Source organism: Linepithema humile, chromosome 3, assembly GCF_040581485.1.
Source record: "Linepithema humile isolate Giens D197 chromosome 3, Lhum_UNIL_v1.0, whole genome shotgun sequence".
Lineage (NCBI taxonomy): Eukaryota > Metazoa > Arthropoda > Insecta > Hymenoptera > Formicidae > Linepithema > Linepithema humile.
This window is the reverse complement of record NC_090130.1, coordinates 29,521,439-29,538,623: the sequence shown is the minus strand read 5'-3', so window position 1 is coordinate 29,538,623 and position 17,185 is coordinate 29,521,439. Positions and strand designations below refer to the sequence as shown.

The following is a 17,185-nucleotide window of genomic DNA, read 5'->3' as shown; positions in this document are numbered from 1 at the left end:
TCAGATTTATGTATCCCAGACGCATTCGAATGCCGAACAGGGAGAGGACGATGCATCTGCCCCTCTCGGAATTATCTGCATCATCAATGGCTGAGAGTTGGCGGAGAGCCTTGTTACAGTCATTATTAAAATCAAGTTTCACGGGAAAATCGCGAGGTGCATGCGTGCGGACGAGCATGCATGCGGCTCGCGAGCGGCACAATTCACGTAAAAAATCCTTGCCGTAAAAAGATGTTTACCGCTTGTAACGGCTCGTTTGCACGTACAATCCGCCTCCCAGCCCGTCGTTATAAACGAAAATCGCAGATATCTTTGATGGAGAAGTTACTTTATAAGCTGATAACAAATAATACTTCCGCCTCGTTTGTACATACTTCCACGCGAATTATGTACAATCGCTTTATCAAGATCGCATCACCGCATTAAGATGATACACCGCAGCCGAGAGAAAAACACAGAAAGAATTTATTTTTATCCTGAAAGAGATTATTATCCTCGCCCGGATTAACAAAGCAAACCGATGCAAATAGATAAAATGGGATGCCGCAACAGCATTGAATCACGTAAAAAACGTAATGATTTCACTCCTTCCTGAATTCAGTACGCAAGGAATCAATTACGCAAACCAATTTAATTTTAATTAAGGCAATTATTGTTTAACAAGAAAATAGATCAGTTTTCACGTACAGTATTCTGCTTTTCCGAAAGCAACGTTCAGTAGGCAATTTTTATCGCGCAGGACGAGTTACAAGAATGGGGGGAGCGCACGTCCAGCATTGTGTTACGAGTACGTGTCATCGATTTTCTTCCAATCAACGTGACCTGCGGAATGCGACGTCGACGGCCGCCGCCCGAGCGCAATGTCCTCTCAACCCTTTTTTCGTATTCTCACCCCCGCAGCTGACGAGCTGACGGGATACCACCTGACGGTTACCACCCGGGACAGCTGTTCTCTCCCCTTCGCGGGGCCCGCGCGCACCACCTCTCTCTCTCTCTCTCTCTCTCTTTCTCTCTCCCTCTCTTTCTCTCTCCTCCGTCGTCCCGCGTGCTGGCCCACTGCGCTCAAAAAACCGAGACGATTTCACGTAGTGCAAAAAAAAGGGCCAAAAAACCGCAGGCTCCATCCCGAACGGCAGGATGTTCCGATTCCGGTAGGACGAAAGGGGGAACCGGCGACGTACGGCGCAATCACATTGTAACAGCGTGTATCGATTATCAATTGTCCGATACAAAAGAACGTTGAGTAATTACTTTTTTGGCGCGTCGAATATTTCTCACAGTTGTAATTAACAATTCGAAAAATTTGAACGAGGAAGCAAAATGATATTTTTAAAGAGCGAAATAGTTAAATGGCTCGACGATATTCCTCCGACGGGATTTATCGGTGCATCTGCTCTCTGTTTCGGCCCGTCCCTCGCCGCCGTCACGCCTCTCCTTCGAGTATCGCGTATCCTTCTGCCGCTCTAGGACGAATCCGGCAGCGATCGTGAAAGGATCACGAGAGGCGGCCGGGAGGTCGGCGAACGCGGTTCGCGAGACGGCGGGGAAGAAAGCACATAGATTCTCCTGGTAACAGCAGTCGGCGAGCTGCTACCCCCGGCTTATTTTCGCTGGACGCGAACGTCGAAGACAACAAAAGTACCTCGACGGAGCAGATGCATGGCATGTGCTACGAACCGACACCAGATGCCCCATTGGCGTAGAGAGATCCCTCGACGGCGACCCCGATAAAGGTGCACGGTGCGCGATTCCTTTCAAGCTGGTCGCGTGCCAGATCCACGGCCGTTCGTTCATGCACGGCCCCTTCTCCCATTACTCCGCGGGCCGTTGCTAGGGGAACGTCTAACGAATTTTTCGGCATTTTCAACTTTGCCGGTTGTTAATTTCGGCTCATTTCCTTTTTTGCAATGTTATTTGACAATTTCTTCAGATATTATGAAAAATGCATGATATGTATTGTCGCATTGAAGAACGAAGTTCGACGATTTCTCCGATGTAGCGAGATAATAATTTAAAAAAAGAGTCAAATGCGTTTTATTTATTAGCTCGTCGCCTGCCTTTCTATTTTATTATAAAAGTGTTACAATTGTTTTGTCACGCGAACACGAAATACAATATCCCGTGTAACAATATTTTCCAGTATTTCAGAGCAGAATTTCTAGATTTTACGATTTACGCCCCTAATTAAGAATCCAATTAAAAGATAAATAAGATTAAATTCATGAAAAATGCTTAAGAATACAGCAGCGCATTGAAATGTGTTCAATAATTAGCGCGAACACCCTGGTTTATTTTAAGGACTGGGAAGACGAGAACGAGACGACGGGCTTTAATTAACTTAGCGGTCGTTTATTTACTGGTCAATGTTATCTACAGTGATTTATTGTAAAAGTAACAATAGTCGTGTATAAGTTAAAACGATATCATACATATGTACAGATCACTGCCCGGCATGATCGATCGCGTGAGAGAACCGTCGACTACTCCCCGCAATTGCGAAAAAGAAAAAGAATTCTTTAACAAATTCTCCGCAGTTCACGGTCGTACTTCGATTTTTTCACGCGATCCATCACGGCGTGAAGTCTCCTCGACAAGTCTTTCTGACAAGTGACGCACGATCGAGGTTCGATCATCGATCTCGAGTCACTCGCAAGAATCGGTTTCATTTATCTTGTTTCACTTTTTTTGCTCCTGCTCTTTTTTTCTTTATATCGGATTGACGCTGCGATCGATACGTGATACCGATCAATTCGTCAAAATAGGAACGGTAAATGTTCGACCTAAGTAACGATTAGGGCGCGGAAATTCGTCAGGTTTCACGGCGCGAGTTGTATTTGCGAATGAACGATGCTGAGACGCGGTCCATCTTTGCGCGCATCGTAAAAGCTCAGTAAAAGCAAAATCTTCTTTTTATTTTACCGTTGGTGTTATCAAAAAGGAAATATTTTTCTGGGCTCTTTACAGCCGTGAAATCTCGCGAACTTCCGCCATCTTTCGGTAACGACTCGCTGACCTATGACCGAATAAGTTCCTGTCTAATTCTGAGCTCTCGTCGTCTCTCGCGCCCCTCCCTGATCCGAGTTATATACATTTTCGGGGCTCAAACGTTTCTTTCTCTTTTCTATTGTCGACATTGTAGCCAGTTTTCTTTTTCGTATACGACTCGACTGAAAACCATTCCGCGCATAATCGCCCACAAAATGCAGCAATCCGGAAAATTGATTTCTCAAATTGTTTAAGAAAAGAGTTACAAATGTGATTTATATAAAATTGCTGTCGCCATGTTACTTTTATAAACGTAATTTCAGACGTGTAAAAATCTCTTCGAATAATCGAAAACATTTGCGATATTCTGTCAGCGATCATCGATGCTCAACTCACGGCTTCCTCGCATCGAGTATTTAATATTTTTTCCTCCGTTTTCTGTTATTCTTATTATATCTCAGCTCTTCCGATCGCCTTTTTACTTACGATAGACTAACCTAGGAATTTGTTCTAAGAATAATGCTAATTCTGGTTCGCCGGACGTTTCTCTACAATTCGATGATTCTAATTACTAGAAATATTTTCTCTTAATGGCGCCCGAAGCCATCTCTCGATTTTCCCGATGAATGTCACGAGAATTTTAACTGTTTCTTTGAAGAGAAAAGAGAGATACCTTAATATTCGACTAAGATGTTTATTGACTTGATTTTTTTTTCGTCGAGGTTCTCAACATCGTTGCGAGAAAGGGAACGGCGCTCATATCGATCCAGCGTATGAGCGCGTTCGCTCAAATTTACAACATTCAAAAGTAAAAATGCTCGATTACATATTGACATTAAATTGACGCTTCGTACAAAACGTGTCTAACAATCTAACGTTTCAACAAAAGTGACGAGTACGTCGAGTGATGCCCAATCGATTGTACCTCAGCAACGTAAGAAAGTAGCGAAATCGAGGAAAGCAGATATGTCGAATATTATTTAGCTATTAGATATCAAATAAATCGCGACTCGAGAGAATCGGGATCTCTTCTTGCAAGAAGTAAGAAAAAAAAAAAAAAAAAGAAAACGAGGAGCCTCGCGCAAACGATTTCACAACATACCGCGTTCTGTGCTTACTTTATTTAAATAACAAGATTAATTTATTTCCAGGATCTCTCGCTCGAAAGTTTCTCCAGCGAAACGCGCCGCAAGGAATAACTTTAACAGCTCACTACCTTAATCCTGACGACGGGGAGCCCCATCAATCCACAACCAGGCTCATGTCTTGCGACTTGGCTTCCGTGTATCCGGTGTACTGGGCGAGCGCTCTCTCCCTCTGCAGGTCCAGATGATTCTTCATGGCGACGACTGTGGGATGATGAAGCGGGAGGCCCTCGTCCTCGACGAGATATCGGAGCGCCTCGGTGGCGCAGGCGTCCCATCCGGCCGCCCAGGAGCCGGGATCCTGCTCCTGCTGGCCGCCGAAGGACCTTCCCGCCTGCGTGTCTCCCGGATCGTCTGTCCACAGACGACGATCCAGGCTCAAGGAGTCGAAGGATCGGCTACGCGGCTCCTGATGATCCTGGCGGAAGTTGCCGAAGCTTGTGAACTTGGTGAAGCTCGCGCTCCGCTCGTCAAGATCGTCGAGGAAGTCGAGATCGTCGCGATGAAAATTATTCTTATGAACTGATGTTTTCGGATGGTCCACTTGGTCCTGAAGGCAACAGCGGCCGAGTAAATTCGTGTTATCCTGCAGCATTTCCACACTGTGCACCGAGCTCTGATCCTGGTGCGCCGCTCTGCTGCTGGAGAACGAAGATTGTTTCTGGGAATATTTGAGCTCCTGCGCCAGCGAGGCGGCGAGCTGATGGAGCAACTTGGCGTTCTCCGTTTCCTCCTCGTCGTCCTCGTCGATGTCCACCTCGACGCCCTCGTCCTCCGACGACGACAGGAAGTCCTCGTCGTTGTCCTCGTCCATGCCTAACAAGGTCAGCAGTCGCTCGGCTGCATCTGCGCAGATTTTAAACAGCCTGGATTATCTGTTAATGCGAGGAGATCGATCGTCTCGCTTTCACACATCGTTAGCACACAAGATAAGTAAGTATCCTTCGAAAAATGGATAACTTTCGTTATAAAATACTGAAAAATTAAATTTGCTCTCTACTGAGAAATAATGCGATAAAGAAAAAACAAGAGGAACAGAAAGCAAAAATTGATTCGCCAAGAGATTTACTTCACCGTAAGCCTTGTTGAACCGCCGGATGCCGCTGTTGAGATTCTCCCGAAAAGGACGAGATCTCCCACAGATGCGCGTGACGCGCGATAAAGGAACGGCGGAATCTCGCGTTGAATCAAACACGACAATGACTGGGAAGAAAGAGAGAGAGAGAGAGAGTGCATTATTGTAACAACCGGACCGCGATTCGACGAGTAGTCCGCCGCGGCGGCCCGGTTTTGCGGTCCTGTGGGAATCCTGCCTCATAAACGTCCCACGGGAACTACCTGTCGCCCGAAACCCACACCCCGTCATATCCGTCCTGCGAATCACCGAATTTCGCACGAGTCTCTCCTCTTTCTCATCTCCCTCGTCTCTGTGTGGTGTAACACAGTGTGATGCGACGCATCGGTGTCGTGCGTGTATACGCGTAGCGCAGTTCACACACTACCACGATAGCGGAAAGGTCGTCCGGCGAGGGTAACTTTGAGATACCTGTTCCTGGGAACGGGAGCGATTTCGATCGGAGGGCGGCGATCGATTAAATCGTACCGTTTCAGGTACAAGACTGGAATATAAAAACCGATACGAGAGACTGCACGATTAACGTTATAATTATAGACATCCGATTATATATAGATCAAGAAAACACATTTTAAGAATGTTAACGTTAGCCAAATTTTAAAATAGAATACAATATGATCGATTTAAACAAATGTATAAATGCCAAATTAAAAATACATTTAAAACACATTAGACACATTTTATACAAACAATACTGCAACTTCTTTTTGCTTGATAAATTTAACTTATACACACTGATTGCTTTATTTAAAAGAATAATTTAAATTAACACTTTCACGCGAATTAATCTTTTAACGCAGAGATCAAAAGAGGTCAAGAGATATATTTATTTTGACAAATTATGTCTAGTGTTCACACTATTCCTACATTTTTCTTCATCACGAATGTATTCGATCAACGTTTTTCAAACAGACAGGCGTATGTTACGTCGCGTTGTACTCGTTCTTTTTTCTTGACGATAATAGAAAAGTCTGGACCAGTCGCGAGAGCGAGTTTGTTGATTCTTCTTTTTTTTCGGTTATCTCCCTTTCTCTCTCTCCCTCTTCAGAAGACGTCAATGCGACTCTCTTTGCCGGACGTTCCCACAGGGAGCATACCCGTATTTAAATGTCCTGTTTCTATAGTCTGCAGGACGTAGCGAGATTGGATTGGATTGGGTTAGGCTAAGCGACAATTTAAAGGCACTGAAAGGCGCCTAACGAACAAACTGTTTGTTTCTACAAAAAAAAAATATAAATGATTGAATAATATGCATTAATGATTAAAGCAACTTATCGAATATGTAAGGAATACATATTCTATTTCATTAAAAATTATATCCTATTATTTATGTACAATGTAATTATCTTAAAGTAGCAGAATTATTTGCGCTTTTTACGCGAATAAAAAAAATGTGACTTGCAACAACGCGACTATAAAATGATTATTTGCCTTTATGTCATTGTCGCTTATAGACTAAACGCGGATCGAGTTTTATCGCGGCGATCGATCATCGTCATCGCGACGACCGTAAATTTGTTTACGACTCGCGTTATGATTTATATTGTTCAACGATAGCGCCTGAAATTGCTCCACGGGAGAGCCATAATTCTCGTCGGTGAATAGAAATTCTTGTAGCTGTACGTATACAGAAAGCCGACATTAGCATACAGAATTCATATTTCAGGAGAAGATCGGCCGAATGACTGTATAAGCGACGACGTGAAGTTATTCTCCCGCAATACTACCGAGCAGCGCCCGACTTGTATTGCGTGATTAATGACGTCAACCTAATAAATTTTAATGGCTCGCTCGCGCAAACCGCTTTGCGATTAAATATACAAGTACAAAGTTGCGCGGTTGTGCTATTACGAACGATGTCTACGTCATTTGCGCCTTATTATAAGTTTTAATCGAAACGACTCGAAGATTGCGCTCGCATTGCACTTTCTGGCGAATCATTTTATCGCCGTAAAGATCTTTCAACTCACCAAGCTAATTGGACGAATTTCGTATTGAATGGAAGCAAGTTTTTCATACGAAGAAAATGAGAAATAATGTTTGAAAAGATTTTTTGAAAAGATTATTGCGAAATTTATATTTTATTATTTATAAAAGAATATATTATTGTACTCCAAATATTTTGTATAAAAATTAATTTCATCAATATTCGCACTATTGTTCAGACTTTTCCAGTAATTTTTCCAGAAACAGTTTCATATGTCACAACGACAATACTGGTGTTTTAACTAATAAACAAAAATAAAACCGGATATTCTCACACTCGGAAAAGCCACTAAGGGAAAGCAACGAGATCCAACATTATTCTAGGAAACACCGGTTTTTCCAACGTTTTTCAAATGCAGGGCGTGAGCAAAGATTTTCTGGGATGCAAAAAAAGCAGATACGCTCTTACGCAACATCGTAAAATGTTTCCACTTCACTTCCACACTTTAAAAGAAATTCAAATTTGTCATATTCACTCGTGTAAACTCGATTTGTTCCGTACAGAAGAAGAATAGAATTTTATACAAATACAAAGCGAAAGAACTGCGCGAAGATAGCAAAAAGATACATGCATTTTATTATGTAATCGAAAACGACATAATTAAAAATGTGCAAGCATAATTATCGTGTTCTTTTAAAATTTGCATTTTATGCATCACCTATTGACATCTATAATGTAATACACATCAACATTCGTCCAAACCAACGAAGAAATAAAAACACGAGTATAACAGAAATTCTCAATTCTAAAAACAATTATGAATTTTAATGTGTTAAACCGACATTTACATACACAATGTTGTTAGAGTTCTATCACATTGGCTAGGTACGGCTATTTTTATTATTCATTCACACAGATAAAAATATGTTAAATGAATTACCTCGTATGGTCGGCGAGCTGTCCGTTATATCGGTGGCCAAGTCGACGAAATCCTCCAATCCTCCGCCATCACCTCCGCAATCCATCATTGTGTCCTGTACAAAAGAATATAAGAGAAAAAGAAAAAGCTATTCCGTAAACTTATATAATCCATAAATCACAAAAGTCAAGCTCAAAACGGGGCAAATTAAATGAATAAAATTTATCTTGACGCATTTTACGATTATTTCGAATGACGAAACTACAATGATGACTGAACAAATTCGGTCGCAATCATATTACCTAGAAATTAACGATGAAAAGAAAATATGCGCGTAAACTGCGCCACTGGTCATAAAGATGTGCTTATTTGCAGTTAAGTGGCTCGCAACATTTGCAATTAAATCGCAGGCCCGCGGAATTTTAATTAAAGTCCGCGCAAACAATGTTTGCGCAAAATATCGCCATAAAATGTTATAGCTTAAAATAAATGTAATCGCTATGAAGTATGATGTGCAGTATAAATTAATCGTAATCACAGCGGGCCAGAATTTTGTTTAAAAAACTTCGCAAGGGCTCCGTAAAATTGAAGCAACCGTCAATTTCGAACGAAACTTCCGACATGCCGTTAAGCAACGTGAATTATTGCAAGATGATAACTGCGGAGTTATCAATGCCGTCATTTATATAACTTGCGCACGATGCTGCACGCTTTAGCGGCCCAGACTGCTCTCCAAGCCGCCAATTTGCCGTGGAAATTAGTAATTTGCGAGGAAGCAATGTTAGCGACAATTTGCTCGATCGAGAAAGACTTTCCCCGAAATAATTATCGTGCCGATAATGCGATCGCCTTTAGGGATCGCAACGATTTCTCCCGTTACGATGACGAGCCCTTCGATATCAAAGTGAGTTGCAAATTGCAGTGTTGACGCAAAAAGGATCAGAATAAACCATCATTATTTTTATTCTATTTTTATATACTTTCTCAATTTATTTCTTATATTGTCCAAAATATTTATGACAGTTTTTGTTACGCCTTCAATTGTTACACTCAATGTAGTTGCGTTTGTTTAAAAAATTGAACACGGTATCAATGAAACTCTGCCTCGGTTGTATATCTTGTAATCCCATAATATATTTCCAACAATAGATTAATAGCAAGAAATGTTAAAATTTTCATTCACATTTTGCACACAACGGGTACACATAATAGAAAGAATAGAATCCTTTTGTACAATTATTGCGACGACAGTTACCATATTTTGCTACCAACAGGCCGACTAAAGGCCCAACTTTTTTCAAATGTCCTTGAATCTTTATAAAATTTCGAAAACTAACTTTTCCAAAAATTCGCACGGGAGGTATATTGTACTCGCACAGCTTGTAATCTAGTGGCAATAAATGAAAGGATAAAGACTAACTCTTACGAACGAGCAGTGCGTGTGGCAAATATATTTTATGTAGACACGTCTGTTGTCCGTTTAGTACCCTAAAATACGACAAATCGGTTTACGATACTATTCTTACAAAAATATCAAGGACACTCGAAGAAAAGAGTAAAACTCAAGGAAGTTTTATTGATGGGCAGCAGAGAGAAAGAACTTCGCCACGCGCAAACGTCGCCGCGTGGACACCAATTCCCTTGGACGGGTGAAAGCGAGAACGCAGAGAAAGTTCGTGAATGGGTTAAAATGATCACGCCGCCGGTTACGATGGGAAGAACACGATTAAGAGCGGAAATTACATCGAAATAAAAAGGGAAAAAGGAAACATCAATGGATATTAACGGGAATCAGTAGCGGAGAGATGGGTCGAATAATTTCTACGTAAATAGCGGCGATAATGATCTAACATAGTAGTAATTTGCGGGGCGATGAAGCAAAGTATATTGAGGCATAATAATGCGGTTAATTTTCATAAATTATTAATATTCCCGATGTAGTAAGTGCCGCCATGCTGCGGACTCGACGATATTTTGCGATAATAGGATCAAATAATAGCCTCAGCTTGTAACAACGTAGTTAACGAATAAACTATCAGCTCGTATAAATTAATATTCATTTACGCGTGATTTCATGCCCAGCCATTCTGACGGCGATTAAGATCGGAAGCGATACTAAAAATACTGCGGAGCGCGACGCGTCCCAACTTTATCTCGCTTGTCGCACGCTGATTATCGCCATTACAGAAAATAGCCCGCACGATGAGAATTATGACGATAGCCGGAATCGATACGTTCGCAGCTTCTCGCTGCTAATTGCGTCGGTATGGAAATATATGGAAAGATAACAAGCTCGGAGCGCATTTAAACGCGCGGCTGATCCTTGTCTTTTTTTCAAATTAGGAGTGAGCCGGAACGCAATGTAATCAATATATGCAAACGAGAAGGTTACTGTAAATTCCTGCCGTTTAGGACTCGCTTCTGTTCGTCGAGAAAACAGAGAGATCACCGGAATCCGCGTTCAAAGACTGACATGTGAAAAATACAAAATCTGATAATATCTTGCTCGTTTGATACTTTTCTTTATTTAAGCTTCTTCCGTCGTTGGCGCCAGAAACGCGTGTAAATTCGGATTCACACTCGTTTCGCATAATCAAGGCGGCCGAAATCGCGAAGTAATCGATACACGAACGAGCGAAAATAGATCTCGGCACTGTATTCTCAGCGGCTCCGAATCTTCGCCTCGGAAAGGTGAATGGACCGCTCCGACTGTAAGGTGCAGTTGTGATGCAAGCCGACTGCTATCGATTCCGAAGAAAATCAGCATTCGAATGTATGCAAATTGTTCTCCGGCGATTCGAAATAAAATTTATATTATTTCTGACTGGACTGGCTGTGTCAGCGTCGCGGCGAGAAGCAAAAGCGTGTTTAAATTAGACTGCAAATCATACATGCAAACGGGTGTACACGAGAACGCACGACAATGAACATCCCTTCGTGACGGCTGCAATAGTAGTCGGCCATCAATCACGAGCAAAATGCGAGTATTTAGTTAATGAATCGCATATACGCTGCGTTATCTCCAGTTAATCGTAAAATAATCGGCGACTACAATCATTCGTTCCGATGACACTGCATCGAAAAATATTCGAGACGCACAATCGAAAAGTACAATAAATACAAAAATGTTTGTTAACTTTACGACAATAATTTAATGATCAAATTAAAACCATGCATCCACTTAAATAATTTAACATTTTACAATTTTATATTTTTTAGCTCGCAAAATTTTTTAATATTAATTTGTTGCATATTCGATTTCCATCTTTCGCAAATTTTTAATTTTTCATTATTAAAATTTAATTTAATTTTGCATTTTTAATCTTTGATGAAAAATATTGAAAGTAAGCCATCCGCAGCGATGCAAATCGCGAATGGGATAATCGATCAATGCCGTTCCAGGTGTCGACAGATTTTTCATTCGGATGAAATAATAACCGGAGACGCGGTTCAATTAAGCAAATTGATAAATGCAAATGCAATTGCCGATCTCGTTCTTCCGAGCAAACGCGATTTCTATCTTCGTCCGAATCGTCTCTCTAAAGTGGCATGCGAGTCGGCCGGCGAAACAGCATTCGCAACTTATCTTTCTTTTGCTGAAAATTTGCTGAACCAACTGTCTCACGCGGTTTGCCGATTCGCCTAATTAATTCTCACCGCAAAACAATAATCGCGACACGCGACAGGAATGAAGAGGCGCAAACGAACTCGTGATACGATTCACTTGTCGGCGCAGATAAGCCGAGCGATCAGAAACGCGTGTCCAGCGTGTCTGCAAAAATCTGTAACAAGCTCCACATCGGATTGCTAAAAGATCCCTCGACGATACGAAAATCCTAGCGTTAAATCTTTGACGCGAAAGTTAAATCTTTGAAGAAAGAGAAAAACGGGACTAATTAAACCTCGCTAAGTCGGTTGAAGATTAGAAATCGGCTTGGAAGCGCGGCGTAGAAGTCGACAAGAGCGATGGATCTTTCAGAGATGATCTCGATAAATTTCGCATGCAAAATCGTATCTTCGCGAAATGACAAGAAGAATCCTCTTCTTCTCTCTCTATCGAGATGCAGAGATATAAATAGAACGAAGGCGGAATATATTACATGAAAGCACATAAGTGCGACATATAGCGAGAGGGGGGGGGGAGGGACATGTTTGACCGCTTCGGTGCAGTCATCTCGTCGCTTACCAGCCGATGTAAGGGCGTACAATACCGCAGACGCGATACCGCCGCTATTCCAAATTCAAACAACGCCGCGAGTTGAAGTTGGGTGGTCCCGGGGGGGTGCGCGAGAAGCTTCGAGGGAAAACTCGACAGAACGTCGTGTATCTTTAGATTTAAGCGACGATGTGAGTGAGCCGTTTATTTTCTAAAGGACACACGAGCTGTGTTCTCGTACGCGAGTTAAGTTGATCCTTCAAAATTTATGGCGAGTATTACGATTTAAAGTATCCCATACATTTTATTTATTGCATTACACAAATCTTAAACAAAGAGAGAATTTTTATTTATCTTGCCATTTGTTGAAAACAAGTTTCGAATGAATAGCAATTTATTTTCCCATTTTAGTTTTAAAGAAAACTGAGAAGAAAAGTACAGATTTGATTCAAACGAGATTCGACGAGGGCGAACCACCGCCGCGCGAGAGAAAGAGAAATCGAAGCGAAGAACTTCGAAGATGATCAAAGTTTTAAAGGATTGTTGGAGCAAATTCGAGTCTTATTCCACTCGTGCAATAAATACAAATGTTGAAACTGCAAAGAAACCGGGAGCGACTCTCACATTTTATACGAGATTACATTTCTCAAAGGATATTTCTTTTCCTCCAAGTTCCGAAGGAGCACGAACATCGGGAATGCAGTTAACTGCAGAAAAGGGCGCATCCCCCGTGCAATGGGATTCAATTTGAAATTCTAATTCACCCCGGCGTCATCCCGATAGAATTTTAAGCGAGAAAACTCGTGGCGATGACTCGCGGCGCGAGAAGATCGAAGTCGAGAGATAAATAAGTAAGTAGACGCCGCGAGCGAGAAAAGAGCTTAGAACCGAAAGCGGATCTGAGATTCGTAAACAGGAAATTGCAGTTGTCCGGATTGTATCGGGGCGATAATAAAACACGATAATAAAAGAGCGCAAAAGCCGAAGCGAAAGAAAACATTGCAATAAAGATAGCGATTTTCGCGAGCAGAGATCGATATAATTTCATAGTGTCGGGTGAAAAGCGGGTAATAACGGCCGGGGGGCACGTAAATCGATGCGCCCCTTTTGCCGTTAATAACACACACTCACACACACACACACACACACTCCGGTGGTCGGAAAACGGCCGAGCCGAGCGGGTGGGAAAAGCGGGAAGAAAAAGGTGCTTCTGTAATCCTCCTCGCGTCGCATAAATCGCGTATATCGCGCGGATAGAATCAGAATTATTCGCGTAGCTAGCGGACGAGAGCGCTCCTCGCTTTAATGGAGATTTAAATCACCGAACGGGGTTTACGCGTTTGTCGCGCCGTCTCCATATAGAGCCTGAGTGTCGCTCTAATTATAGATAGACGGGAAAAACGAGGAACGACGCGATTGTCCGAATCCATCGATCCCCGCGCGCAGTATGTCGCGCGAGAAAAGAAGAAATTCACGTTTCGCAGTCGCGCGGAAAACGAACGAGCATGCCGCGCGGCCGGGAACGAATAAAAAACCGATTCGCCTGTTCGCAATCGATTTCAAGCAGGTGCACTTTGGCAGCCGAACGCGTCGTCTCCACAGCCTCGCGATGCATTCGACGATGCGATCATAAATACAGATGATTATCGGACGGCAAATTGGAATTTTTCCGAGAATATCCGGCGGAGGGTGGAAAAAAAGTTATTACAAATTCTATGAGTGTTAAATTGACGGTTAAAAATTCAGCAACATGGAAAGGCGATGATATAAATTTCGAAATGTTACAAAGCTGATGTAAAAGTGCTATGAGCGTGTTATCAGAATAAATATAAAACGATTCGTGTTAATGTTGTCAATTATTCGGCATCATTAAATTAATGATACAGAATGATAGAGGAATATAGTAATAGAATAGTAATTATAGAGTAGAAGTGTTACGACATTTTTTTATTTGCCCGCTAAGTTTCTTGCGATCACCATTAACAATTTATAACGCTGCTACTATCATTACTGCTTGATATTAATAATAAGACCTTAATGACAAGTTGCCGGATCAATTTAAATTTCAAATGAACCAGAAAATATACGCCTATAAATTTTAATATCTCAACTATTTATATTCTGTATAGAAGAACATGTACATTACAAAATATTGTTTTAACAATTTCTTGGCCAATTTGGAAGTAATTTCTTCTCAAGAAGAATATCGACCTAGATTATTAACGATACCTTCTCAATTTAGACCGTCTTCACGAATAAGTTGCGAAACAAAATTTTATTAAGAGGTTCTTAAAATTTATTTTTAATTATTATTAATTGGAAAACTTTTCTCAACATATTTTCATTGTGAAACTCAATTCCAAATCGATCAGAAAGAATTGATAATGCAAGAAAATCTCGGCAAAATTCTCGGTTCATTGCGAACAGCGTCGACTTTCCGGTGCAATTTAAATGTGCTGCGGCATCACCTCGCCCCGGGAGCTTTAAAGCGTTAAAGCGACGTGAAACGTTTGTTCTCGGCACGCGGAAACATGCAACACATTTACCCGAAAGACCACGGATGACGCAAGTGAGAAAACGCGAGCTTGCAGAGAGGATTTATATCGGCTGTTACGTACCTCCGATACGGCGTCCTCCATCATATCGCTCGTGTCCCTCATGACTCCCGATGGAAACTAGCACCGACAACAATCACTCAACGCCCACGATACGTTCTCCACCTCTCCTGCGTGATTCTCTTCTTCTGTCTCTCTCGTTCTCTCTCTCTCTCTCTCTCTCTCTCTCTCTCTCGTTCTCTCTTTCTTCCTGTATATCTTTTTATCGGTTCTCTTTCACCGCGTTTCTCCTCGCTCCGTTTCCGCGTCCAACGTGTACCGCGATACGCTCCTTCCTCTCTCTCTCTCTCTCTCTCTCTCTCCCTCTCTCTCTCTCTCTCTCTCTCTCTCTATTGTCTTATCCTCTCCTCTCGGGGAGAGCGCAAGATCCGCAAATACCAGCCACACGAGTACAAGAAGGCACGATGACAAGTGCTCGCGGCCGCCTGCTCCGGCAGCAGCAACGAGGAGGAATTCCGTATGACGTCACGAGCAATACATTTCTTCCATCGCCAACGGGCGGACGGGCGGTCTCGCGCGTTCGCCGCCGCTCGGCTTGCTGCTGCGTGCTGCTGCTGCTGCACAGCTTTTGACGGATCGATCGTATCGCGACGTGTCGCTCTCCTGGGGCCGCTCTCCGCCTCTTCCCGCGACCGTATCGTCGTCGTTGTCGCGAAATATGGCTGATCGCGAATACGCGCGTCGCTCGCGAATTTTGCGCGAAAGTCCGCGACTGTCACTTGTGAGCGCGACGCAGCGAATCTCTCTTTCTCGCTCGCTCGTGTACCTGTGATGCGCGCTTCGCTCCCGAGGCTTCGTATCGAGCTTTTTTTGCGTGCGGCAATCGCTTCTCTCGCCACGCGCTACTCCTCGGCTACGGCTCCGCGATCCATCGAAGTGCGCGACTTCGGAGACACTGGCCAGCCGCCGCCGTGCGCGCGCGCTGGCAGGTAACGTTGAGTGTGCTGCAGGTCGAGACCCTCCTGCCAGAAGGCAGATCTGCCTCCATGACAGTCGTCGGCGCATGTTCTCCCTCTCTCCCTTTCTCTCTCTTTGTCTGTCGACCGCCGCCTCCGATGGCGTCCTCTCTTACTCGCCCTCTCTCCGTCTAGCTAATGTTTGAGGTATACTACATCGGCTTGCAGCGGATTCCGTCGCACTCGTGCGCAATGAGCGAGCGAATGCACATGCAGGGTTGAATATTAGGGTAATTGTTGGAAATTTAATACTTTGCATATCGCAGAAAACTTAGAAATTACGACTGGATCGATTGATTTATTTAAAGTTATATTAAAAATGAACAATCTTCTATCATTCACTTATTTAAATATTTCTTATTTGTTATTCTGTATTATTTTATTTCATATATTTTCGTCTCACTTTCGACTACTTTCTAATTTCAAGTGACACAATAACAAAATCGAATAACACAGCGTGTTTTTATGTACGATTAAATGAAACGTAAACGGTAAATGTCGAAAAGTCTGCCGGATGCTAAAGTTAATTTTTCGACTAGATTGGTACTTCGCCGACACGGCGTATTTCTTCGTCTAACTCCCATTCACGCACTCCGTTCATCTTCGCCGGCATGCATCTCCCTCTTTCTTCCTCTTTTCTCGTCTACCCTCTCGCTTGCTCGACTTCGCAGCTGCCACCCAGTTGCTCGCCGCGCGAGGACTTCCTCGCCAGACGTCTCGCCGTCGCTCTCTCGCAGCCGTCTCATTGTCGTCGCGACGCTTCGCGACCGCGATGCTCGCGAGACATCCGGCGAATCACGCATATGCATCACGACCGTTGGCGAAGGTACACGTCTTCACAATTGGCTGGCGACACTCTTTAACGCGTTCTTACTCTAACGAGAAAACTCGTGGGCCAACGAGGAGAGATAAGGAGATAAATCTTGTTTCAGCTACATTTCCTGTTTTTTTCTTTTACTTTTCTGCAAATACACGCATTGCACATTTAAGTACATAAAGAGAACAGAAGAAGACTGTAAAAAACACATCTAATATTCAATTGGTTTAAAATCGCGCATTACAAAGTGCGCCTTCTTTAGATTTGACTTTATCTCATTTTATTTACGAGTAAATGTAATTAAGAAGAAAATAATTAATTTATATTTTTAAATGTATTAATGTAGCACTAGTATATATAATATTCTCAATTTTACAAATACTACTATTTTTATGTTAAGATAACATCCATTTTATGTTTAATTGTTTAAATTTTATTAAAGGGTTTGCCATTGTTCCTGGTTACATTGAGTCTCTTCACCAACAACACCGAAATCCGATAGGGCATATTTACGCGCGTAGCGCGTTCCA

At 42.6% G+C, this 17,185-nt stretch overlaps 1 protein-coding gene and 1 pseudogene across 1 annotated transcript; one reads left to right on the top strand and one right to left on the bottom strand.

Moving 5' to 3' along the window:
* Positions 1-2,023: 2,023 nt before the first annotated feature.
* On the bottom strand, positions 2,024-15,026 carry LOC105669859 (uncharacterized). The gene is made up of 3 exons (XM_012363035.2): positions 14,886-15,026; positions 8,133-8,226; positions 2,024-4,976 (listed from the first exon to the last, which is right to left on the bottom strand). Exons 1-3 carry the CDS (start codon positions 14,925-14,927, stop codon positions 4,228-4,230), a joined length of 885 nt encoding a protein of 294 aa, XP_012218458.2. The 5' UTR covers positions 14,928-15,026; the 3' UTR covers positions 2,024-4,227.
* LOC136998513 (uncharacterized) lies at positions 14,936-15,872 on the top strand (annotated as a pseudogene).
* The last annotated feature ends 1,313 nt before the right edge of the window (positions 15,873-17,185 follow it).

Excerpts from the sequence above, each read along its gene's own strand:
- LOC105669859 (XM_012363035.2), bottom strand. The coding sequence starts at position 14,927 with ATGAGGGACACGAGCGATATGATGGAGGACGCCGTATCGGAG. Across the intron at positions 8,227-14,885 it reads TGGAGGACGCCGTATCGGAG|GACACAATGATGGATTGCGG; the intron begins GTACGTAACAGC and ends TCTTTTGTACAG. Across the intron at positions 4,977-8,132 it reads CAGCTCGCCGACCATACGAG|ATGCAGCCGAGCGACTGCTG; the intron begins GTAATTCATTTA and ends AAATCTGCGCAG.